This window comes from Podarcis pityusensis (genome assembly GCF_964106645.2).
Source record: "Podarcis pityusensis genome assembly, chromosome: 11".
NCBI classification, from domain to species: Eukaryota; Metazoa; Chordata; class Lepidosauria; order Squamata; family Lacertidae; genus Podarcis; species Podarcis pityusensis.
The window spans coordinates 3740014-3765066 of NC_138036.1; the positions used below are offsets into that span (position 1 = coordinate 3740014).

A 25053-nucleotide genomic window follows, 5' to 3' on the forward strand; every position below is an offset into this window, starting at 1 on the left:
AAGGAACACAAGCAAATAGCAACGAGAACCTGCACAAACGACGCTGACACAAAACCCCACACATACATTAAGTAAAACAGAAAGACTACCACCCGACCCCCACCCACTATTGCCCCTCCACCTCTTCCCCCCGCTTTCCCCCCTAATTCCTAACACAAATGTCTCAACAAATGAAGCTGATCTGTAGAAAATGTAACTTGAAAAAAAGAGATATTGCACATACTTTTGTAAACCAAGAAATCTTTAATAAAAAAATACATTTTAAAAAAACTACCCGAAGAGATAAAAGGTCTAAGCATCTAGGCTGGAGGTGCTGTAGGGGCCAATCCCAGTCCTTCCTTCCTTCCTTCTATGTGTCTGTTGCCTAATAGAAACAAACATTTCTGGGTATTTAGAAAACTGCAGATGATTAAAAGACTTTCAGGTACATAGAATCATAGGACTGTATAGTTGGAAGGGACCACAAGAGTCATCTGATCTAACCCCTGCAATTCTGGAGTCTCTTGCCCAATGTGAGGCTCCAACTCACAACTATGAGGTTAAGTGCCTCAATCTCTACCTGCTGAGTTCAACAGTGTTCCTCCAAAAATAAATACAGAAACAGCAGTAAGCATTATAATCCCATTTCATCCAGCTCCAAGGAGAAGGAGGTATATCTGGGGTCACCAGTTGTGGTTCTTGTGGCATCCACGGAATCCCCTCCCCATTAGCCCGGTGCTGCAAGGTTGTTAATGTTGTCACCAGGCAGACCTTCCTGGAGAGTAAGTGCAGGAACTGCGGTGAGTTGTTTTTTGCCTGTATCTTCTCCGTCCTTGTGCGCGATTCTTTCTGAGAGTTTGTTGTATAACCTCAGAAGTGAAAAAAGGGGCATTTCTGCCTGAATCCTGTGGATCTTGGTGGCTTGGTAAATCCTTGTTTTGCGATGCTGCTTCAGCTGCCTGATTCCACCTCAAATGTCAAGGTGAAGAGGAAGCCAAGCTGTTTACTGTGCTGTTCTCTGCACAAAGTACCGGCAAACGCCAGAACATAGAGAAGAAGACTGTGCTAACCTAGCTTTGGTCAAAGCAGAATGACCTACTGGCATGGTTGAGATTGCATAAACAAGCAGTTGGTAGCCTCAGCCTTACGCCCTCCTCCCCTCATGGCAATGCCATGCCTCTCATTCTGCTCTGTGTGTCCTTTAGCAAAGTTCTCTCCATGGCTTAAAGAGCTGCCAGCCATTTCTGGCTTGGCTCAGCCAACCTTCTGGTCTGTGTGCTGCTCCTATATTGGAGTAATGCATCACTTACACAACAACATACAATGCAGAGCTGTGCGTGTAATATTGCAAACTTTACAACAACCCTGTATGTATTAGTCCCTATATTGTGAATGGAGTGGGGTTTGAGACGTGGGTTTTGAAGGTTGCCAGCTGAATTTGTGGCTGAGATGGGATTTGGTTCTCCCCTGGATCTGTGCGCTGGTTGTGTTACTGATTCTCTCTTCAGACGATCTCCTTATTCCATGCTATATCTCCATCATTTCGCCCCTGCTTAGCTGTTCGGTGGCTGCCACTGGCTTTCAGGGAGTGCCCTCCCTTTTCCCACAGCTTGTTAAGACTTAACAAGCCAGCGTGGTGTAGTGGTGTAGTGGTTAAGAGCGGTAGTCTTGTAATCTGGGAAACCGGGTTCGCGTCTCCGCTCCTCCACATGCAGCTGCTGGGTGACCTTGGGCCAGTCACACTTCTCTGAAGTCTCTCAGCCCCACTCACCTCACAGAGTGTTTGTTGTGGGGGAGGAAGGGAAAGGAGAATGTTAGCCGCTTTGAGACTCCTGAAAGGGAGTGAAAGGCGGGATATCAAATCCAAACTCTTCTTCTTCTTCTTCTAAATGTGTTCTCTCAATGTGCCTTTTTTTAAAAAAAAAGTATGACTTCCTCTTGATACCTAGGGAGATAATCTGCCAGTCATATATTTCATGCTGGTGAATTAGTGAATATCGTTGGGAGTGCAGTGTTCCCCAGTGTGTTTTGGGACAATCCTGCGAACCAGGCTTTCCTTCATGTTTTTCATGATTTTGAAAAAGCTGCTCCTTTAAAAGGCCCATGCATAGCGTCCACCAAGGATACGTGTTGCAGAAATTACTTGACTCAGGGTACCTGCAATGGGTGCTTCTCTCAAATGTAACGGGAGAGCATCTATTTGGTGTGAATGTAGGGAGGGAGCCCGTGCCTTTGGAACTAGTCATCCTTTTTTGAGAAGTGCGGAGAAAGTTTTCACAGATGTAACCTGCAGCTGTTAACTTGAAGTGCTTTGAGTGAAAAGCTTGTTTAAATTAAACACAAATCAAAAGGTTTGAATGAAGCTCTTTTAACGCCTGGGGTTGTGAGAAACATCACTCGATACAGGTTGATCGCTTCTATCCATTTCAAAGAGGGCTTAAAATAATAATTTTATTAGCTTTTGAAGACTTCTTTGAAAGGAGTAGCTGAACCCAGAAGGGCATGTTTTCTTGGTAATGTCTAGCCACAACTCCCAGTCATGCTCTTGAAGAGGCATCACATAGAAGAGATACACACCCTTTGTTCATTCTTTGTGATCTGTGCCACAGGCCTCTGTTGGCAAGAAATGGCAAGCTCTTCAGAGGGGGAAAAAGCATTGTGTTGTTAGCCTTTGGCCAATTTAAAGTGGCACCTAAGGGGATGGAGACATTCATGGGTTCGAAGACTCAAAAGATGAAAGGGAACAGTTCTAAAATCACTGAAGACTGCCTTGTATTTGTTGACTTGCCTAGTAGCCACAGGCAACCAGGATTTTCATGCAGGTGACTGAGCAACCAGCTCACTTGATTTCTTGGCTAGCTATAAAGGAAGAGTAACCTTATCTCATCCAGAGTCAGCACAAAAAACACAGTGGACTATCAGAGTGTCTCTCCTCCACCATCCATCATGGAAGAAGGCACTTTTTATTGTGTTTCCATGCTGACTTTGGAGGAGGGGGCAAAACAAATATTGCAGGCTAGTAACTTTTTGACTTATTTGTAAGGCTGACAGAAGAAGTACCCTTCTCCCCTTTGCGTACAAAGTGGATGCAGCAGGATGGAGAACTACTGCTGCTGCAACCTTGTTGAGCTCCTCTTGTCCTGGCAAGAGTACAGCTATGGGGCTGGGGCCCTGTGCTGTAGGATCACACTATAGGAGTTATTAGAGGGTTGAGTTGTTGTCACGTCACCAGAAAAATGGGTGGTTGTTTTTAACTCTTGCACAAAGCAGAGACACAAATGCCTAGACAAGGGCTGGGATCTAAGGAATACCCATGCTTATATGCGTGTCTGTATTGTGTATGCATGTGTTTGTGTTGAAACAGTTTTTAAAACTTAAGCTCCGCTGAGTTTGCTCCAGCAGGTTAGCAGTAGCGGCAGCAACTGGTGTGATTGTGCAAGGTGAGGCAGGTTGTACATTGGGACCTTCTCTGCAAAGATCCTTCCCGAACCTCTAAACCACCATTTTGTTCAAGCATTAGTCATTAATTACTCTTGGATTTCATCTCTGTGTAGTCCAGTAATTTCTAGTTCATTCTCAGTATTTTTGTTCTGATGCTGCTGTTATTCACTGTGGAGAAAGGTGCTATTACACGACTGAAATTGAGAGTATAATGGAAGACTCCCAACTCAGCTCTCTGAAGGTGCACATTGTATTAGCTGTGGAAATTCAAGACTTAGCTGTTACATGCATGCAGAGAGCTGAAGGGAACTGAGCATTTATGTAGCATGAAATGCCCTCTGGCGGACAAGGAGTGCAAAGTTAGCCAGTTCTTACAGTAAGGGAGGATGACCAAAGCACTGGCAGTGACATTTTCATTGCTGTAGTAACCTGAGGTTTTCAGTTTCCTTTGGTCCCTGCACAGTAGCAAAGTGGGGTTGATATGGCAGGCATTGAACTAAATGCTGAATTCTGAAATAACCACAGAGGAAACAAATTCAAGCATTTTAAATCTTGAATAGTACTTATTGAAATGATAAACAATTTCCCTCCTATTATTATGACTTGCGTTTAACAAGGTTGCCTTTAACATTCACACATCATATTGTATTGATAGTTATATGATATATTCATGGGTTGACTTTTGTACACTTTTCTCAATAGCACCTTGGGCAGAGCAATCTTTTTCTCCTGAAACAACTGCATTGTCAACCAATTAATAAATAAAATCATTAATAAGGATTACAGAATGGGTAAATTGGCTGCACTCTCCTTCCCCCACCCCCTTTCGAACTTTTCCCTCCAGCTGGAGCTTATCTTTAGAAGCACAATTTAATGGCGAATCCTCCAGCACACAATTTGGGAAATTATCCTACTGGTTGATTTTTTATTGTTTAAAAACTTGTGTTCTCTTCAGTTCTTAATTCATCTGGGGCTGAATATGCAGCCTCTGGTGCTTGAAATACTTTTATTGTAGATTCAGAAACACTTCTTCCATGTTAATGATTGCTTTTTAAAATGCTGATTTTAATTTTCAGGTCCCTGACAAAGGAGGAATGAAGAGTGCTTCTCTAAAGGATTTATGTCCTGAAGACAAGAGGCGCATAGCAAACTTAATTAAGGAGCTTGCAAGGTGAGGATAAACTGTCTGATAATGCATCAGGTTTAGGATGAGACTCTCTTTCCAATTACTGTTATGAAATTTAAGCGTTCATGTTTATTAAAAGCATACAGTGGTACCTCGGGTTAAGAACTTTATTCCTTCTGGAGGTCTGTTCTTAACATGAAACTGTTCTTAACCTGAGGTACCACTTTACCTAATGGGGCCTCCTTCTGCCACTGCGCAATTTCTGTTCTCATCCTGAAGCAAAGTTCTTAACCCAAAGGTCTATTTCTGGGTTAGCAGAGTCTGTAACCTGCAGCGTCTGTAACCCGAAGCGTCTGTAACCCGAGGTACCACTGTATTCTCACTCCTTGCTGCACAAGTATGATCAAGAAAGGCATGGAGCAGTTGTCTGCCTTTGTTGCAAGAGACTGCTGCTGTTGTAAGGAAGGTCTTCAAAGGGTTTCCTCCAAAAGTTTTCCTCGTCGTGTCATGGATGTCCTGAAAAATTGTGCCCTATCTCACTTTGCTGTTGCCTCTCAAGCACCTACAAGTTCTTGCTTTGGACTGTGACATACTAACATGGGGCCTGATAGACATGTGTGTTTGGAGGCTTTGTGTGAAACCAGCACCCATGTGGTCCTGAGAGCACACTCCCTCCAAAAGGATCTTTAGCGGGAGTCACACAGAGTGCTGTCCTTAATGTGTGTATCTGAACCCTCTCAAACGACAAAGGTGGGTCCCCGTGGAAATAATATAAAACATAAGGAATTTATTATAAAGATAGTTTTAACAACAAAGTGCAGCAGCATACACTCACAATTCTAAGCACATATAAAAGCAATATTCTAACTTTCTAAAATAAGTGTTCTAAATAATTAGAATTAATTAGAAAGATAGTCACAAGTTAGTTCTCTTGGCACCTGCTGGAGTGCTCCTGAAACTGTGAGTGTGCACACCTGTGAGTGTGCAGGTGATCTGACCTGAGGTTGCCTGACTCATCCTGGAAGTGCCATTGCTCTTTCTAGTTTGTATTTTCAGTTCTACGGGATTCCCAGTTGGTTGAAGGAACCTGGCACAAGAATCTTAAAGCAGAGGCGTCAGGATTTCAAAACCTGCTCCTGGTGCCCTTTTGCTTATCAATTATCTCATAGCCATTGTTGCAACCTAGCTTCCTGAGGAGGAGTGAACTTTTATGCATTCTTATGACCTAGCTCTCTATCAGGGATAGAGACATCAGTTACAACACTGTACATAAGCTTACAAGACGGCAGGAGGGTCGTTTCCTATGGCCATCCACTTCAGCCAAACCTGTCTTTGGTTCACTCTTGAACACAAATTGGTAGCTAACAGCAAAAGCCTCAGTGCTGCAGTTTGTGTGGCTGTGACTTGCACTGCCCCTTTAATAATGCAGCTGCCTAGTACTGGCTTTGCAGGTGCGCTCTAGATAGTCTCTGCTTTCTGCCATCTGAGCTATGGTAAAAGGCTGGAACATGTGCTGCTGGAATCGATTTAAGGATTAAATAAGGTGGGCTGTATGTTGGCTGTCTAGTGTCCGGAAGCAGTGCTAATAAGCCTTGCACATGCTTTTCTAGCTCCCTCTCCTCTGCCAATCCCACCGCCTACTTCAGTTATGTTATATTCAGTTATATTCATCATTTTCCTAGTTTAAGCTCAACATGCACCAGTTCTCCTGAGGCCTTGAAGCTGGAGTCAGTTGGGGATAACATGTATTGTTATCCAGATTTGTCATTTTATATAGCATCATCCTACAATTGGGATGTTTTGTTAGCTTTGGTTGTAACCAGAGATAGAGAATGAGTTTCTTGTTGAAAAGCTTTAACCTCCTTTGAGTCATTATGAGGTTCTTGTTCTTCCCACGAGTCTGTGATCACTGCTCTCCTATTAATGTAAGAATGGAAAACAAGGAAAACAAGGTTTGCATGTGTTTGCATATTTGTTTGTGTTCCCTACTGTATAGCTTGTGGGCAGAATGTGATATTTGGGTACTGAGAATGAACTGGGTGAAGTTATGGGAGAGGAGATTATAATTACTTTCTACCCCTGCGTTTTTGAGCATTCCCTCACAAAGTGGTTTATGATAAAAATTGCTAAGCGAAACAGTTGGACAAACAGTAATATGAGGCTATGTCTGTTGGTCACCTAATAGTCATGATGAGAATCAAGTCATGCTGGGAACAATGGGGGAATTGTATTTTCATTGTCCTCTGTGATGGGACGATGAGCTGCTTGTGTGTAAAATCCTAGTCCCTCAGAGTTTGGTCAAGTTTGCAAACCTCTGTCTGTAACGGAGCCCCTTAAACATGGCTCCGTCAGTCGCTGGCAGATTCCGACAGTGGTTGCTTTCGGAATCGCTTCCAACATAAAAGCTCCTTAACGGAAACACGTCTTCTGGACTCTCTGCGTGACAGTTTCCGGCGAGGAGTGGGTGTCCCTACAGGAGGTCCTGAAACCTCCCCACTGTTTTCGCTGGAAGTGTCTCTGAGCCATCCCTCCAGCTCACTTTCCCTCAGCTCAGCTCCTCTCCCCCTACTGGTTCCCTCTTCAGCTGCTGAGTCTCTCCCAACCTGTGTGAGCCCTTTCACTTCCCTTCCTTCCGATGGCAGTTCCCTGACATCCACCTCCCCTCCAGGGCCCCCTTCATCCCCTCTCGCCCCCTCCTCTACGGGCGGTGAGGAGGCAAAACCCCGGAATGAACTTCCTTCATCTTCCGATGTCTCGAACACTTCTCTCCACCTGTTGCGGTTCCTGGTCTCGAAGTACTCCTCCTCCTCAGAGTCCATCTCCCCTTCCCCTTCCGAGTCCGAGAATCCTTCCAACTCCTCCTCCTCATCGGTGGTCCCAAAGTATTCCCTCCGGAACCTCTCCACAGGCTGAGGTTTCCTTGGGAACCTTTGATGGAACGTTTCTATCAATACCTCGTCATTGATATCTTCTGCCATTACCCAAGTGTTTTCTGACTCCGGTTCTCCTTCCCACGCTACCAAATACTCCACCTGATCCCCCTTCCACCTGGCGTCGAGGATTTCTGCCACATGGCTGCTGCATTCCCTTTCTTCTATGACCGGTCCCCGAGTGGCCATCCCTTCTCGTCCCCCCTCATACGGTGACAGTAACGACCTGTGAAATACTGGGTGCAGTTTCATGTGGTTGGGTAACCGGAGCCTGAAAGCCACTGGGTTGACCTGTTGAATGACCTCAAAGGGACCCAATCTCCTGGGTCTTAATTTCTTACAACCTCCTTTGAACGGCAACCCTTGGGTTGACAGCCACACCCTATCTCCCACCCTTATGGTTTCACCTTCCCTTCGGTTCTTGTCTGCCTGCCTCTTGTATTCTTCCTTCGCCCTTTCTAAGTTGAGTTGGAGCTGACGATGGATTGCTTCCATTTCTTCTACAAAATGCTCGGCTGCCGGGACGCTCCATCTCTCCCCTTCTCCCCCTGGGAAAGCCCTGGGATGACACCCATAATTAGCCAAGAAGGGGCTCATCCCTGTGGACACATTCTCGGCATTGTTGTAGGCAAATTCCGCCAGCGCCAACTTTTCTACCCAGTCATTCTCTCTGTCATTGACATAACACCTCAGGTATTGCTGGAGGACCCCGTTTGCTCTTTCCGCCTGCCCGTTGGTTTCAGGGTGCCGGGCAGTCGAAAAGTTGACCTCCACCTGCAGTAAGCTCATGAGCTTCCTCCAGAACCTGGAAGTAAATTGTTTTCCTCGGTCTGAGACCACCCTCAATGGCACCCCGTGCAACCTAAAAATGTGTTCTACAAATAACTTCGCTGTCTCTTCCGCCGTGACTGCATGCGAGCAGGCTACAAAGTGGCACATCTTTGTTAGTAGGTCTACCACCACCATGATGGCTGTTTTCCCCTTGGACTTCGGCAGATCAGTCATAAAATCTATCGACACTGCCTCCCAAGGTCGTTCTGGGGTTGGTAAGGGTTCTAATAGCCCCGCCGGTGCCCGCCTCTCCCCTTTGGCTCGCTGGCATTGCTCACACCCTCTTACATACTCCCGTACATCTTCCCTCACCTTAGGCCACCAAAATTCCCTGGTGACCAACCACATGGTTTTGTGTTGTCCAAAATGCCCCGCCGTGGGGCTGTCGTGCAGCTGCTTGAGTACCCTCCCCCTTAAGTCTCCTTCAGGGATATACAGTGCCCCTTTGTAATACAAAGCTCCATTTCTTTCCTCGAAACCCCCTGGTTCCTCTCCCTCACCCCTAAGACCTCTGAGCTTATTCTGGGCGTATTCATCATTCTCTGTTTCCTCTACCAGTTCTCTTTGTCCCACCAATGCCGCCCCACACACCCAGCGGTCCTCTGGAATGACATGTCTCTCTTCGGGTGCTCCCTCCCCCTCCAAATATTCAGGTTTGCGTGAGAGAGCGTCCGCCCTAATGTTCTCTGGGCCTGGCACGTAACAAATCTCAAAGTTAAATTTGGAGAACTCCTGGGCCCATCTCACTTGCCGTTGGTTGAGCACTCGTGCCGTCCTCCAATACTCTAGGTTCTTGTGGTCAGTGCACACTTGCACCTTATGTTGTGCGCCAATTAGCAGGTGCCTCCATCTCCGGAACGCCTCATGAATGGCTAGTAGTTCTCGGTCATACACCGTGTAGTTCCTCTCGGATTTGTTCAGCTTTCGCGAAAAAAAGGCACACGGTCTCCACTCTGACTCCTCATTCTCAGAATACACCAACACGTCGTCTAAGAAGGCCACACAATTCTTGTAAAGCAAAGGCCCCAGGACGTGGTTCATAAACGATTGAAAGCACGCGGAGCCTCCTTGTAGGCCGAAGGGCATAACTAAATATTCAAATGCCCCCAAAGGGGTGAACATGGTGGTTTTCCATTCATCCCCCTTCCTTATTCGTATCAGGTTGTACGCCCCCCTTAGGTCCAGTTTAGTAAAAATCTTTCCCTTCCTGACCCTTGTCAAAATGTCGTCAATCCTGGGCATAGGGAAAGCCACTGGTTCTGACACTGCATTTAAGGCCCTGAAGTCACACACAAGCCTCGGCTTGTTCGTGTTTTTTTTATCCACAAAAAACACTGGGCTGCCCCCCACCGCCCTGGACTCTCTGATGAACCCTCTCTTCAGGTTCTTGTCAATGAACTCTCTTAGCTCCTGCATCTCTCTGTCTGACATGGCGTACAGCTTGCCTACAGGGAGCTGTGCCCCAGGGAGTAAATTGATTTGACAGTCAAAGGGTCTATGCGGGGGTAGTTGGTCAGCTTCCCTTTCGCTGAAGACGTCGCGGAGATCTGCGTATTGTCGTGGTACCTTCACGTTCTCCGTTACTTCAGTCCCTGCTAGGGTGGCTTGGGCCCCTGCCAAACCCTTTCCCTCTTTGCAGTGTTCTAAGCAATGTGCTGAACCAAAAGAAACCACTCTCTGATGCCAGCCCACCAGCGGATCATGTAACGCTAGCCAGCTCATCCCCAATATAATGGGAGCTCCTCCCAAGGTGGCCACATTAAACGCTATCAGTTCGGTGTGCCTTGCCACCTTCATTATCATTGGGACGGTCTGCAAGCTGACTTCTCCTCCCAACAGCTCCCTGCCATCGATCGTGGTCACCTGCAGGGGGTTGCTTAAAGGGATCGTCTGTATCTGGTGTTCAGCTGCAAACTCTTTGCTCATGAAATTGCAGGAGCTGCCTGAGTCCAACAGCGCCTTTATCTTTAGAGGGTGTCCGTTTGGCAGCTCTAGCGCCACTTCTATCACTAGGGCGGGTTTAGGAGGTTCTGGCGTGGGCACTTTCACTGCTCTTTGGCCTGGCTGCTGTGCCCCGACGGTGGCAGCCAGGCGTTGGCTTTTACTTGCTCCGGTATTTCTTCCTCTCTTCCCTCCACAGCTCCTACCATCCCTTGCCATTCCTTCCTCTGGGGGCAGACTCTGGCAAAGTGACCTGGCTGTTGGCAGAGATAGCATTTCCGGGCGCCTTTTCCCTCCTTCTTTCCCCCCTCACTGGGCTTTGAAACTGCGCGCGCGCGCGCTGTTCCGATTTCCATCGGCTCTGCCGGCGGGAAAGTTGGCTCTGGAAGGTCTGGAATGCGGAACTCCTTCCAACGTTCCCCCTTCCCTTCCCGCCTCTCCAATGCTCTCGCCTCCTGGCGCGCTCCTATGGTCAGCGCTGATTTGGTCAGCTGGTCCATAGACTCCGCCCTGGGCGCCCGGGAAAGTTCGTCTTTCACAGCCGAAGAAAGCCCTTCTTCAAAGAGCATTTGAATGGGTTCCGCCGATAGATCCCACCCCAATTTATGGATCAACATGGTGAACTCAGTCCAGTACTCACGGACAGATCGGCTCCCCTGTTTGCAAGCCATTAACTGTCTGCGCACCACTCCCTGTTCAATATCGCTGGAAAACATCAGATCCATGGCGCGAAAGAACTTCATCGTGTCCTTTAGGACGTCACTATTCGCTGCCATCAGGGGTCTAACCCAGTCTCTCGCCCCCTTTTCAAGATGCCCAATCACGAAAGCCACTCGTGATTCCTCGTCAGGGAATTCATCAAACTGCAGATTGAGGGCATATTGCATCTCTGTCCGAAAGCCATGATAGTCTTTGGGCTCCCCCCCAAACTTCTGCACCAATCCTGGTACCTTTCTGACGAGCTGGGTGTCTTTCCCCTTTTTGTCTGCATCCTGAGCCCTCCTCTCCTCAAGCCTCGCCGTCTGCAGCGCTAGCTGGACCTCCAACACCCGGTACCTTTCTTCCAGGCTTGGACCCGCTCCAGCTCCTGCTTCTCCGGTTCCGGCTGGGTTGCTCATGATGCCTTCTCCTGCACAAGCTGCTCACGGAGACTGTCGGAATGCTGTGATGGGACGATGAGCTGCTTGTGTGTAAAATCCTAGTCCCTCAGAGTTTGGTCAAGTTTGCAAACCTCTGTCTGTAACGGAGCCCCTTAAACATGGCTCCGTCAGTCGCTGGCAGATTCCGACAGTGGTTGCTTTCGGAATCGCTTCCAACATAAAAGCTCCTTAACGGAAACACGTCTTCTGGACTCTCTGCGTGACAGTTTCCGGCGAGGAGTGGGTGTCCCTACAGGAGGTCCTGAAACCTCCCCACTGTTTTCGCTGGAAGTGTCTCTGAGCCATCCCTCCAGCTCACTTTCCCTCAGCTCAGCTCCTCTCCCCCTACTGGTTCCCTCTTCAGCTGCTGAGTCTCTCCCAACCTGTGTGAGCCCTTTCACTTCCCTTCCTTCCGATGGCAGTTCCCTGACATCCTCTATCTGAGTATTTTTGGGGATAATTGGCTGATAGCTATCACAGACTGAGATCTAGCCTGGTTGGACTTGAGGCCTAGCGGAGTTTGGCATATCTTATCTTTTTATCTCCAGCAGAATGAACCACAGGGAGCAACCACTAAGAGTTGACCCACTTCAATCCTTCTCTATTTGTCCTTGAGATGATGCCCTTGTCAGGTGCTTTCATTTGCAAGAAACCATATTTTGTCCAGCAGTGAACTCTGAAAACCAACTGTGGCAAAACATGTATTGTGCGTACTGTAGTTCATTTACAGGATATCAAACCTGGTCCTGCAAGCTTCTGATTTTGTCCCTTAGTGTGTGAAGAAGGGTTGCGGGAATGCATGCAAGTCAGCCGCTCGTTCACGCAATGGCAAACCATGGTTTGTTATGTCAGAACTGGGCAGAGGTTCCAAAATGGTTGTGGTTCAGTTGTGAAAGATCTTAGGTGTAATCATTAGCATTTATGTTGGTGTTAAATTTATTTTAAACTGGGTTATTTTTTTGAAGAGAAGTTAAGGGATTTTTTTTTTTAATCCTCATTTAAATAAATATATATGCTTTCCCCCTTGTTTTTTAAGGAACACATTTTTTTAAAATCTCCTCTGTATACATACAATAACTCATTTAAGAACAATATTCTTTTTAAGTCTTGGATGCTGTGAGTCCCGTCCACCCCCCCCCCCCCGGGCCAACTTGATAATTCCACCTTCCATTTCTTGGAAGAAAAATAGAAAGTTGCAGCAACATTAATTCTGAAAAGTAAAATGAGCGTAACACTCTCTTATACTTGGTTTTCCTTTTATTTTTAAACCTAATCATATTTTAATGGATATAATTAAAAAGACCTCTTCACCGTAATGAGGGAGTTAAGCTTTAGTTTCTTTCACCTCCACTCTTTTAATGCTTGCCATAATTTTCTTCTCTCTTTGGAAAAGATGGAAAGGTTCTTTCCCCCCATTACTATTAACCAGTACTGGTGTAATTCCTAGTAACAATACAGAGTAGGCATACTCATTTTTTTCTGTTTTGAACTGTGCATTGTAGATTGACTGCCATACTCTGATTTCTTAGACTAATGCTTTGATCAGCAGGAGTTATTTTATACCTTGGTTCTTCACTTGATTTATTTGTTGCTTTTCCTTTTATCTTGCCCTATATTGCCAAAGGGCAGTCCCAGGGTAGGGGACATTAAAACTGAAACAACACATTATAAATATCAGGCAAGAAAGATCAAACCATGCCAGAATAACAAAATGGACTAATATCCACTAATCAGTCAGGCGCTAATGAAAACTGCTATGTGTTGGTGTCAGCTGTTACTCAGAAGGGAGGCAACTGCACAGTTGGGGCACCACCACCAAAAAGGCTCTTCCCCTGTGTTGCTGCATAGCAAATTTCAGCAACAGAGCCTTCCCAGAAGATACAAATGAACAGGAAACAACACTTCTTGAGGTATCCAGGTCCCAAGTTGTCACTGGGCTTTATAAGTCATCTTAAGCACCTTGAATTTGGCCCTGTAATATTTTGGCAGCCTGTATAACAGTCTACCTGCCTCATTTCCATACAGATAATTTCCATTCAAATAATCCTTCTCTAATGTCACCAGTGGTGTTTAAGAAAATAACCTGCTTGCCTTGCTGTGTCAAATCGGAAGTCTGTATAGTCTGAATTATAGAATGGTAGAGCTGGAAGGGACCTTGAGGGTCGTCTAGTCCAACCCCCTGCAATGCAGAAATCTCAACTAAAGCATCCATGACAAGTGGCCATCCAACCTCTGCTGAGTTCTTACCAGCAGCTTAGCATGACTCTTGTTTTCTTCTCATTCCTGTAACACACCGTCCACTTTGCAGAGTAAGCAGGCCAGTCCTGTATTGTTCACCTTGTGCACTTGCTGGCCTATGCAGAAGCTCCTGTGTGGAGCTGCTTGCTTATTTATTTATTAATTAATTTAGGAGTGTTTATTTATACCTTGCCTACTAACCAAAGTGCTCAAGGTGGCTTACAATATATTTTTAAACACAATAAAATAGACAGTGATGCAAAAGTCACAACAGCAGGGCAAAGGTATACATAGGTTTCCCCTTCTTGTTCTCCAATAATAATAATAAATATTTATACCCCGCCCAACTGGCTGGGTTTCCCCAGCCACTCTGGGCAGCTCTGATGTTCCAACCAAAGCTCCATTCTGTGGCTGAGTCTCCTGGTCTTCAATTGTCTGTTGAAGCAGCTAGATTCATAGCTGTCAACTTTTCCCTTTTCTTGTGAGGAATCCTATTCAGAATAAGGGAATTTCCCTTAAAAAAAGGGAAACGTTGACAGCTATGGCTAGATCAGAGCATTCCAAATTTCGTGTTCACGGCACACTTTTAAGACATGCATCATTTCATGGCACAGTAATTCAGTTTTACTAGCAAACCGGAGGTTATACTAACCCCTTTCCAGCCCCAGGAGGAGGGGACATTCACACAACACACCTACACACTGTGCCCGACACACTAATGTGTTGCGACAGACCGTTTGGAAAGCTCTGAGCTAGATGTTAGCCCCGCACAGGCCAGGACTTCTTTCCCTTAGCCATTTTCCACACAAAGGTTCAAATGTTGTAAATCTCAAGTGTGTATCTGTTCAAGAAAGCTTCTTAAGGAAATATTGAGCCTGCACCCTGATAAGAAATGCAGGGGTCTAAATGTTGAAACATAATGTCTCCTCTATGACGCCTTTCATATCATTGTGCAAAGCTTTCACCAGCTTTTGTTTTGCCAGGTATCGCTTTTTCTTAGCAGGAGACCTTTCCTGTTACTCCTTCAAATCCTTAATTAAGAGAATTCTGTTTTCGCGTGCTAGTTAAGAATTTGGAGGTAGCTCGCTGTTAACGAGTGGAAACGAGCCTCTTTTCACATCTGCTCCTTGTTTGGACTTTCTAAATGATGGGGGAACCCGATGTCTAGGGACTTGCGTTTGAAAAATAAGTTTTGCCACAGGCGAAAGACAGGCAGAACTGTTTCTCTGTAACCAGGCCTTTGGCTGATTAACCAATCTATGTCTTTTTAAATGTGTTTGTAGGAGGGTTATTGGTTTGTTTTTGTCTTTTCTGTTATGCATTTTGTTTTCTCATTTTGCATTTTTATGTTGTAAGCTGCCTTTTGATCTTTGGATGAAGGGCAATATACAAATTGAATAAATAAATACACAAACTGATGGACAAATTAATTTGACCCCAAGCCGCATTTTGTATGTTTTTGCTCAGGGAGGAGGTTGTGGCAGTGGTATTCTTCGTCTGAATGCTAGCTGGTGGATAATAGCAGCAGGGGTGTGTAGTCATACTTAATGGTTGACTATTGCAGGAAACAGGTCATTGGATGAGGTGGTCTTTTCTTTTGATAGCAAGGACTCATTTTATGTTAACCTGACCTGGTGACCTCAGCTGAGCTCCATTCACCTAGGGAGGAATCCAGTATAGCGTTAAATCTCTTGTTCGGTCAGTGCAAGGATTTCTGTTTGTGCAACAGAATATTCCCTCCCTCTCCTCCCCACATACTCTGCAACCCTCTGGAGCAGATTTGGGCAGGTTGTGGAATATGCGTCGGGGGAAGAAAATACCATTGTACACATGGAAATCCTTGTATTGATGCAACGAGGCAGTTGAATAATGCCCTAAGCCTTTACTTATTTGCTCATTAATTATTTGCATTTATAGCTCACTCTTCCCCAAATGGTTCCAGGTTGGGTTACAAAAATATACCATTTAAAACAAGTCCCGTGCACCGTTGAAATAATAAAATGAAAACCACTAGTTTTTCCAAAGGATAACGCAAGTGAGTTGCATCATGCTTGTGCTCCTGTCATACTATAGCAAGTAACATGTAGAACAATATGTTCTGGGTAGATGAATCGGAAGTAGAAGTGCAGCAAGTGAGCCAAAGTTTTGGTTTGGCTTCCAGTGATTTCCTTCCTGACAGACCCAGAAATAATTTTTGGCATTTCCACCATGAGGCATAAAGCACTAAAGTACACAGTAATCTCCAGCAGGTCTTGAATAGGCCTTGACATAAATCTGACATAATCTGACAAAGCATGTGTATCCATTTTCTCTGCTGTCTTTTTGGTCACCTGTGAGTAATTGTATCTTCTAAGGCTTATCTTCTTTGCAAGGGCTGCCCCCCTCCCTGGCCAAACACACACACACACACACACACTGTGATGCTGCTCCCCCCCCCCCCCCAACGTTTGGAGGAACACTTTCTCCAGTTGTGCAAATGAGCTAGAGTTGTGGCAGCACACATTGGTATAGTACTAGATGCAGATGTTAGTAGTGGAAGCCAAGGCTGTGCCTTATATACAGACACCTGTCGGTATCTGGTTTTGAGGCTCATAACAGCTCATGAAAAAGACACAGATTTGTTTTCTTGCTTATTATATTTCACATTCCTTTGTTTGTCAGTCTGATCGCCAACATGGCTTTTCATGGTATCCTCAGCCAGTTTATCAGTGTTGGGGGATTTTTATTTCATACACAGAAGAACCTCCCTCCCCCCCCCCCCCCAGTAACATCAGTTTAAATATTTGACAGCACGTTATCAACACTTGGGTTTATAAAAAAGCTGAGATCACAAAATAAAGCAGCACCACAGTTACGATCCTTAAGGACACAATCCTCTGGTCCCTGGGGGAGAGAGTCAGGGACTAGCAGAGTTTGCAGGATCCCCTCTCTGCAGGTGAGGGAGGAAATGGAGAGGGAGATCTGCAGACAGAGCAGGAGGTCCACCCTTGGGCCATGCATGGGACCACCATTGCCTAGAACTTCCGCCATGATATGTAACGTGGACCAGCCTTCACCAGCCTGTTGCTCACCAGGTATTTTAGGCTGCAACTTATAGTCATAGTCCAAAACAACTGGAGGGCACCAGGTTGGTGGAGGCTGGTGTAGAGAGTCCCGTATTTTTCTCTCTATAAGATGCACTTTTTTCCTCCTAAAAAGTAAGGGGAAATGTGTGCACGTCTTATGGAGCGAATGCAGGCTGGGCAGCTATCGCTGAAGCCAGCAGAGCAAGAGGGAGAGCTGTGCAGCGCCTCTTGTTGTGATGCCTTCACAGCGATGCACTATGAGGGACGGAAGGGAGCCCTTATGGAGCCCCTTCCGTCCCTCATCCTACTTCGCTGGGAAGCCAGCAGACTAAGAGCTGCTGCGCAGCTCTCCCTCTTGCTCTGCTGGCTTCAGCAGAGCAGCACAGCGAAGCGGGAGGAGGAAAGGAAAGGGCTCCATAAGGGCTCCCTTCCTTTCCTCCTCCCGCTTCGCTGAAGAGTGTTGCTTCGTCTCGCCCGCCTCCTCCGATCCCCCCAGCAGGGACAACGCTGTTAGGTGGCCAGCAGATCCAGCTTCCCCAAAGGGGTGTATGGACTGGCGGCTCCTTAGCCTGATCCTCCCTCCTCCTTCCTCTTCAACAACATTTGATTTAGAATTTTGTTTTGTTTTGTTTTCCTCCTCTAAAAACTAGGTGAGTCTTATGGTCGGGTGCATCTTATAGAGCGAAAAATACGGTATTTTATGAGGTGGGAAACTTTCAGACATTTGATTCTCCACCTGCTGCTGGAAGTGATATGCTCCAACAGCAGATAAGACCCTGAGACTTTTGCTCCTCAGTCAAAGCAAGTCCCACCTCTGCCAGTGGGCTCAGTGTTTGGTCTTGGTCAAGTCACTTTCTCAGCCTTCGTTCCCCATTGGTAAAACAGCAATAATAATGACTCACTTTGTATGGCGGCTGCTGAGATTGAAAGCAATAAAAGGAATCGGCTGCTCTGCTGATGACAGGAGCTATGTAAATGAGCAGAAGCAGCAGTAGTAAATCTATCCACACATTTCTCCCTCCCCCCCGATGTTTCGGAGCGAGATTGGGGTGGGTGGGGGAAGAGGTTGCCCCGATGCCTAAGGCTGGCCCTGATCAGAAGCTTTCCCCGCTTGTGTTCATGCATAATATTTGTCTGATAGCGTGTGTGTTCTTTCATTCTTTCAGGGTGAGTGAGGAAAAAGAGGTGACAGAGGAGCGCCTGAAAGCTGAGCAGGAGTCGTTTGAGAAGAAGATCAGACAACTTGAGGAACAGAACGAACTCATCATCAAAGAAAGGGAAGATATCCTTTTTTATTTAAGAGCGGGGTGGGGGGTGGGGGGGAGTAAAACACAGAGTTGCTGCCTGGAATAAAAAGCAAACCGGAGAGAAATAATTGTCCTAATTTATAGCCGGGCATAAATCTCCATGTGCTGCCATTCAGAAGCAATCGGAGGTGACTTGCCAGCATGCACTTCTGGCTCATTTGAGCTTGAAAGTGCCACCCAGCTGTTCCCAGGATGTTGCTTTGCTGTGAAATAGATATTTGTCAACTTAAAAACAACGAAACAGAATTTGTGCATTAGTAAAATATAGACTTCTCCCTCCCACCTCTCTTGCTTAATCTTGCTCCAGCAGTTTCACGGATGGCTAATGCAGGATTCCAGAGATATCACCCCGCACTTTGCCTGCATTGTGTACCTGGATGTTGCCGGGTGCCTGGAATGGTGGCCCTGGCATGGTCCTCACCTGGAGCAAATGGCACACGATCGGATCAATGCAAGGTGGGCTTTGAGGTGGCCTGCCTCTCCTTTTTGGAAAACATTGAATAGGCAGAAGGGTCCTCAGTCACCAAAACCACTGGGCAGGGTTCAACTAATGACTCTCCTCAGTAGAAACTGTGTTCAAGGACTTCTGCTTGCACAACGGGCCTTTCTCCCCTCTCCTTCCTTCATCCCCCCTGAAATTGGTGCTGTGGGGGTAGGAGAATCTCCAGAACAGCATGCAGGGGGCAGGGAGGAGAAGGGGGGGGGTGTTGGTTGCCCTGATGGAATGATTGACTTAGCATCACTGAATTCCTCCCTTTATCTCTGAAAACCCCATTGAAACAAACAGGATGTTTGCCAGGCATTACGGTATTTGAAATTCCAACATAGTCATTTATTTCAAGACTTGCACAACAGTGAGACGACTTGGGCTGAATGATTCAGAATAAAATTGCTGGCGACTGCAACAGACAGTGATCTCAGGTAGGGTAGGGTGCGCATGCCCAAATTAAAAAGAAAAAAAAAGAGGATGTTGGTCAGGCATTGACCCAGGCCCTTGGCAGACAGGAGTGTCTGAACTACCACTGTGGGTTCATTTCTTAACCAAAGCTAAGAGTGCTAATGCTAATCTGTCAGTTTGACTGACTGACTGATGGTTTGATCGCGGAGTGAAAAACAGAACAAGAGGTACCTGGGCAGGGGGGTGGGGTACCAAATGGCACAGTGTCATTTCCCACCTTGCAGCCAGATTGGGTGCAAATGTAGGGCTTGCTGCGTGTGCTTCTGTAGGAAATGTGGGGTGGGATTTGGGAAGGGTAGGGGCAGTGAGTAAAGCAGAACATTGTTCAGGTATCCTTGGTAGACCTTAGTGTACAAGCGGGAAGCTGGGAATCTCCCGCTGCCACCCCCGATCCCCCTGGACAGCTTGTTGCTTGGCCTGGGAAGTTCATTGGTTCCAACTCCATAGCTTGTTCTGGGATATCACCTGATGGGACAGGCGGGGCTGCAGCTCCTGAAGGATTCAGAAACGACACAGCCCTCCCAGTGATGCCACATGCACCTGCCTTATGCGTGTTCAAAAGTTAATGGAAATATCACACTTGTAAATCTCTCTCCTTTCCCCCCTCCCCACTGCAAGGTGTGAGTAAGGAAAATCCCCGCACCTTGCAGAGAAGAAGGCAGTGATCCTTCTGAATACCAGTTCCTGGAAACCTCAAGAGGGGAGAGTGTTCTTGTGCTCAGGTCCTGCCTGTTGATTCCCCACAGGGATGTTTGGCTACTCTGAGAACAGGATGCTGGACTAGATGGGCCATTGGCTTGATCCTCTCATTCCAGTTAAACAGCTATTCTTCTAGGGTATATTACTTGCATTGACAATGCCTATTCTCGGAATTATAATGTTGCATTGACCACACACACAGCTTCAAACAAACAAATATCCCCCAGTAGAGAGATAATTGCTTGTAGAATTATTTGATGAGAGGGCAAAACACCTGCTGCCCCATTGCAGCCCCCCATTTTGGACTCACAGCTGTCCATGGAGATGCAGGTCAATTCTGTGTCCAGGGCAGATGTCTACCAGCTCCATCTGGTACGCAGGCTGAGACCCTACCTGCCCGTGGACTGTCTCGCCAGAGTGGTGCATGCTCTGGTTATCTCCCGCTTAGACTATTGCAATGCACTCTACGTGGGGCTACCTTTGAAGGTGACCCAGAAACTACAACTAATCCAGAATGCGGCAGCTAGACTGGTGACTGGGAGCGGCCGCAGAGACCACATAACACCGGTCTTGAAAGACCTACATTGGCTCCCAGTACGTTTCTGAGCACAATTCAAAGTGTTGGTGCTGACCTTTAAAGCCCTAAACGGCCTCGGCCCAGTATACCTGAAGGAGCGTCTCCACCCCCATCATTCTACCCGGACACTGAGGTCCAGTGCCGAGGGCTTTCTGGTGGCTCCCTCACTGCGAGGAGCCAAGTTACAGGGAACCAGGCAGAGGGACTTCTCGGTAGTGGCACCCACCCTGTGGAACACCCTCCCACGAGATGTCAAAGAGAACAACAACTACCAGACTTTTAGAAGACATCTGAAGGCAGCCCTGTTTAGGGAAGCTTTCAATGTTTGATATATTATGGTATTTTAATGTTTTGTTGGAAGCCGTCAGAGTGGCTGGGGAGGCCCAGCCAGATGGGCAGGGTATAAATAATATATTTATTTATTTAACTGTGTGATTGGGTATTAGGGGGCTGAGCCTTGATGCTTTTAGAACAGAGTTTGAAACTTCGTACTTATTTGCTGTGTTCATAGTGTCTTTCGTTCCTTCAGCGGCGCATTGTTCTAGGCATCAAGTTTTGCATATGCTTATGGATGTGAGGTGGGATGCACACTCCGGGGGGCATTCTTTCTCCTTTGGCGCATTTCTGCATGCGTAACTTCCATTAATGCTAATGAGTGCTACTGAGCTATCGAGAAGGAAATATATCCCTTTGGGTTTTTGTTTTTACCTTTATTGGCGAGAGACTATTCGAGCATAAATACTTCTTTCAGGAGAAGTCTGGCAAAGATGGCAGAAGGTTAATACATGCGATTTTACACTACATAAAACTCTATAAAAACTAGAAACATAAAACAAGGACATAATTTAAAACAATATAATTTTAACTACGCGAACACTTATCCATCATACATGAATGATTCAAAATCCTTCACATACCTCTGATCAGTTAATTTCAGTTCTCTTGAAGTCTGCTCAGTGGCCAAGGAACTGTGTAAATGACTTATCAATCTGGAATACAAATGCTTGGTCTTCTGCAAAGAAGGGGAGGAAGCTTGGTGCTGTGCTGGAATGTGGGAAGGCATCTGTTCGGGACATGCTTAAAACAAATATGGGATGGACACATAGGTGATGCGCCTCCCACTCTCTGACACTTTTATGAAGCTCTTAAATTTGTGTTAGAAATCTGGGGGTGTGCAGGCAGTTTCCAAGGTGCATTTCTTTCATGAACACACACTTCCTGACTTCGTTTCTTTACACTGGGCACCCCAGAAGTAGCCAGAAGCATTTATTTTAATGGCTGAAAAAGCCCCTAACACTTCATAGAATTGGAACAATTCACAGAATCATAAGAGTTGGTGTTGACATTAGGGGCCATCTGGTTCTACTGCAATTGGGTACCATCTCTTCGATAGTCTATTGTTGTGTGCTGATGTTATGCTTGCATATTTTTAAATGCAAGCTTCTATCCTCTAGCTGCAGGGTTAGTTGAAAACATTGTGGTGATTTGGCATTGTTTGCTGTACGGTAACATTGGTTGGGGATGAAAATAAGTAGGGAAATCATTAACCAGCTCAAGAGAAAGGGTTATCCCTCAGGTAGAAGGGGATTTTGTGGACTGGTCTTGCCAAAGAAAGCTGCTGAATCCCTGCATACGGTACAGTTGGAGCACATTTGTCTCAGTAACTCTTTTCCTATGCCTTGGGATAATTTTAATAGGCTTTCTTAGAGGAGTGATATATAATATTTCTGAGAAATATTGGTTTGTGCCCAGCTGAGTTTTTCTCTGACTAGACCCATTGAAATCAATGGACCGAAATTAGTAATGCCTCTCGATTTAGATGACTCTGAGCATGACTGACAATGGCTACAGCCCCATGAAGGTAAGTAAAGAGGAACTTCAGAAGCCAAGTTCTGATGCGAAGAATATTTTTCCACTGACGTCAGAGAAGGTTGCAGCCGGTCAGCATAGCCAGGGGAGTGTAGATGAAGCAGATCCAGTTTTAATCAAGATTGCAAACAATCGTAAGGGAGGTTCATGGCTCGTGATGGTTGTGCTGTGCTGTCCCCACTTCTAAGTAATTTCTGTCATCTTAGCCTTAGTAGGACATTGTGTTGAACCAGTCTTGGCTCTTGACTTCTGAAGATAATGGAACAAATGAACAGCTTTGAGCATATAAGATTTGTAAACATAGTCTGTTCCTTTTAGGGGCTTGAGGTGCCTGGGAATGCTCTTCATGTATGGGTAAGAGAGTTATGTGCCTTAGGTTTTGGTGGTGTTTGCGCGTACGCATGTATGCAAAGCCAAGGTGTGTGACTGTCGCTGATGGTCACAAGAGAGACCTAAGTTGGTGTGTATATGGGTGCATGCTGTGTCTGTTTATGACAATCACTTTAGCTATGCTGTATATTTATAAAACACATTCGTTACTTTTTCATACAAGACGCACAGAGTGATGTACAGTAAGTTGTAAAAGCACATTTCAATAATATAAAAAGTAAAAGAACAAAAATCAGCAGTGAGCAGAACAAAACAGGAAGATTATGATGAACAATGCTCAGTTCATAAGCAAAGAAATAATTCTGGCATTCTTTATTACCTTACCCACCATCTTGAAGTGTAGAATGAGCTCTGTTTTCAGAAGGGGCCATGAAACAGATACAGAGTCTTGAGTTGGTTATTTCAGGATCCCATGTAATGCTATGCAGGTGGCTGTGTGTGTTTGCTTGCTGATGGCAATGTGCTTAAAATGGACCTTGTCTTTGTGTTATGACCTTTGTCAATCATGCCTTTGATCATCTCTTTAATGGCCTAAGGCAGAGACGAGAGGCATACAAGCTACATGCAGTTCCTTTGCAGTCGGGCAGGGCTGCTCTCATACCCAGAGTTCTTTTTCCTGCAGTCCGTAGCATTTGTGGAACTCTTGAGAATCCTAGTATTTACAAAAATATATTAAAAACGTCTCCACGCAGAAATTAAATTTGAATATGTGTTTGTGAACATTTCTGGTGGGTTCTCCAGTTTGGGAAAAGTTACCTTCCAATAGCATAGAGCAGCCATTAGCTTGAGTTGGCGTGCAGTGCTGTGCTTGGCCTGGCTGGACATTAATGATCTGAAATTGCATACCAACTTCCATCTCTTAGTTAGCCAGGCAGGTGCATGATTGATAGTTTTGGTAGTGGTTTAGTCCGGTTACAGTCACTGCCAGTACTTAATAGCCTTGTGTCTCTACAAAGGGCAAAACACACATTTGTAGCCTTGCTGCAAGGCTCAGAATCTGACTCTTCTGGCACACGGAACACAAGTAATCTGAGAATATTCTTGTATCAGTATTGCTGGTTGAGATATTTAATGTACTGTTCTGGTTCAGGTTCTAGAATGCCCTGTTTTGCAATCTGTGTTAAACAATGGCTTAATTCACACCAGCCCTTTACTCCTCCTTTGCTCCTGGCTGTGTCAGGTGGGTGAAGGTACAAGCTGGATGTGTGAACATGGGCTCATAGTTTGTTTCTCTCCAAACAAACCATGAATGGAGGCAAGTTTCTGGAGGAAGCAAGCCATGAGACTGGGTTCACTAGACCCTTGATTTGTTTCCTTTCCCACACACCACAGTCAGGGGCAAATTGCTAGTGTGCATTAAACCATAGTTTATTTTAAAAGTGTGGTTTAAAGTTGCATGTGAACTGAGGTCACTGTTTGCCACATGGCTCTGAATATCACCATGTAATAATTGTGAAGGGAAAGGAATGTAATATTTCTTACGGCTTCGGTCCAGTATACCTGAAGGAGCGCCTCCACATCCATTGTTCTGCCCGGACACTGAGGTGCAGCGCCGAGGGCCTTCTGGCGATTCCCTCGCTACGAGAAGCCAAGTTACAGGGATCCAGGCAGAGGGCCTTCTCAGTGGTGGCACGCACCCTGTGGAATGCCCTCCCACCAGATGTCAAAGAGAAAAATAACTACCAAACTTTTAGAAGACATCTGAAGGCAGCCCTGTTTAGGGAAGCTTTTAATCTTTAATAGGTTATTGTATTTTAGTGTTCTGTTGGAAGCTGCCCAGAGTGGCTGGGGAAACCCAGTCAGATGGGTGGGGTATAAATAATAAATTATTATTATTATTATACCTTTGTGGACTCTGTGCACATTGGACCTTTCAGCTGCCAAAACTAGGCTTCACAAATTATGGGTAAGGAAAGTATTGTGTAGTTCTGAACCAATTCACTCTCTTTTTTCTGAAAAGAGACGGTTAGTTGAAGAATGGAGAAAAAGAGCCGATAATTCCTGAGTACCCAGCCTTTGAAGATGGTGCCCATAGTGAGCATCTTGGCTCCCCACTAGTAAAGGTTTCCAAACAGTCATTATGGCCTAATGGATAAAAGCTCAGCTTATTAAAAACTCCCTGAATATTTATATGCTCAACCATAATGGTGGCATCAGTTAAATAATATATGTATTTAGCAACTTGTTAAATGTAGAAGGCGTAGTCAAGGGCTGTTGGGTAAATAACACATGCCTTGAAATTTTTATGAACTCCTAAACTAACATCAAGGAAGACCGGCATTAAAATAATGCTAAGTGTTTAAATTTATCAAAGCTCAGAAATGCTCTTGAAGACACTTTCAGTCTTAATTCACTTGGTTTAGTTTGTCCCTTGAAATACCGGACGCTTATGAGAACAAAGGCAGATTGGGTTGCTTGTGGTTGTGGAAGCTAGGATTAACGGGGTGTCCTTAAAGAGTGACATTTTGCCCCTAATGCCAGCTCTGTGGGATTAAACCTCAAAGCGGTGTCATCACAGAAGCTCATGGCAATCCCGAATGGGCTGTCTTGTCATGCAGCGCGG

The 25053-nt window shown here is 45.7% G+C and overlaps 1 protein-coding gene across 6 annotated transcripts in view; it reads left to right on the forward strand.

The window, feature by feature from the left end:
* Positions 1-25053, forward strand: part of KIAA1328 — a 206487-nt gene that overhangs the window by 10529 nt on the left and 170905 nt on the right. For 5 of the 6 annotated variants that reach the window (XM_080973499.1, XM_080973500.1, XM_080973501.1 and 2 more), the window contains 2 exons: positions 4497-4591; positions 17857-17972. In XM_080973499.1, coding sequence (XP_080829625.1) covers positions 4497-4591; positions 17857-17972 — 211 coding nt within the window. Of the gene's footprint in view, positions 1-4496; positions 4592-17856; positions 17973-18005; positions 18454-25053 lie in introns of those variants that run through there. The other variant, XM_080973504.1, reaches the window with a different exon arrangement.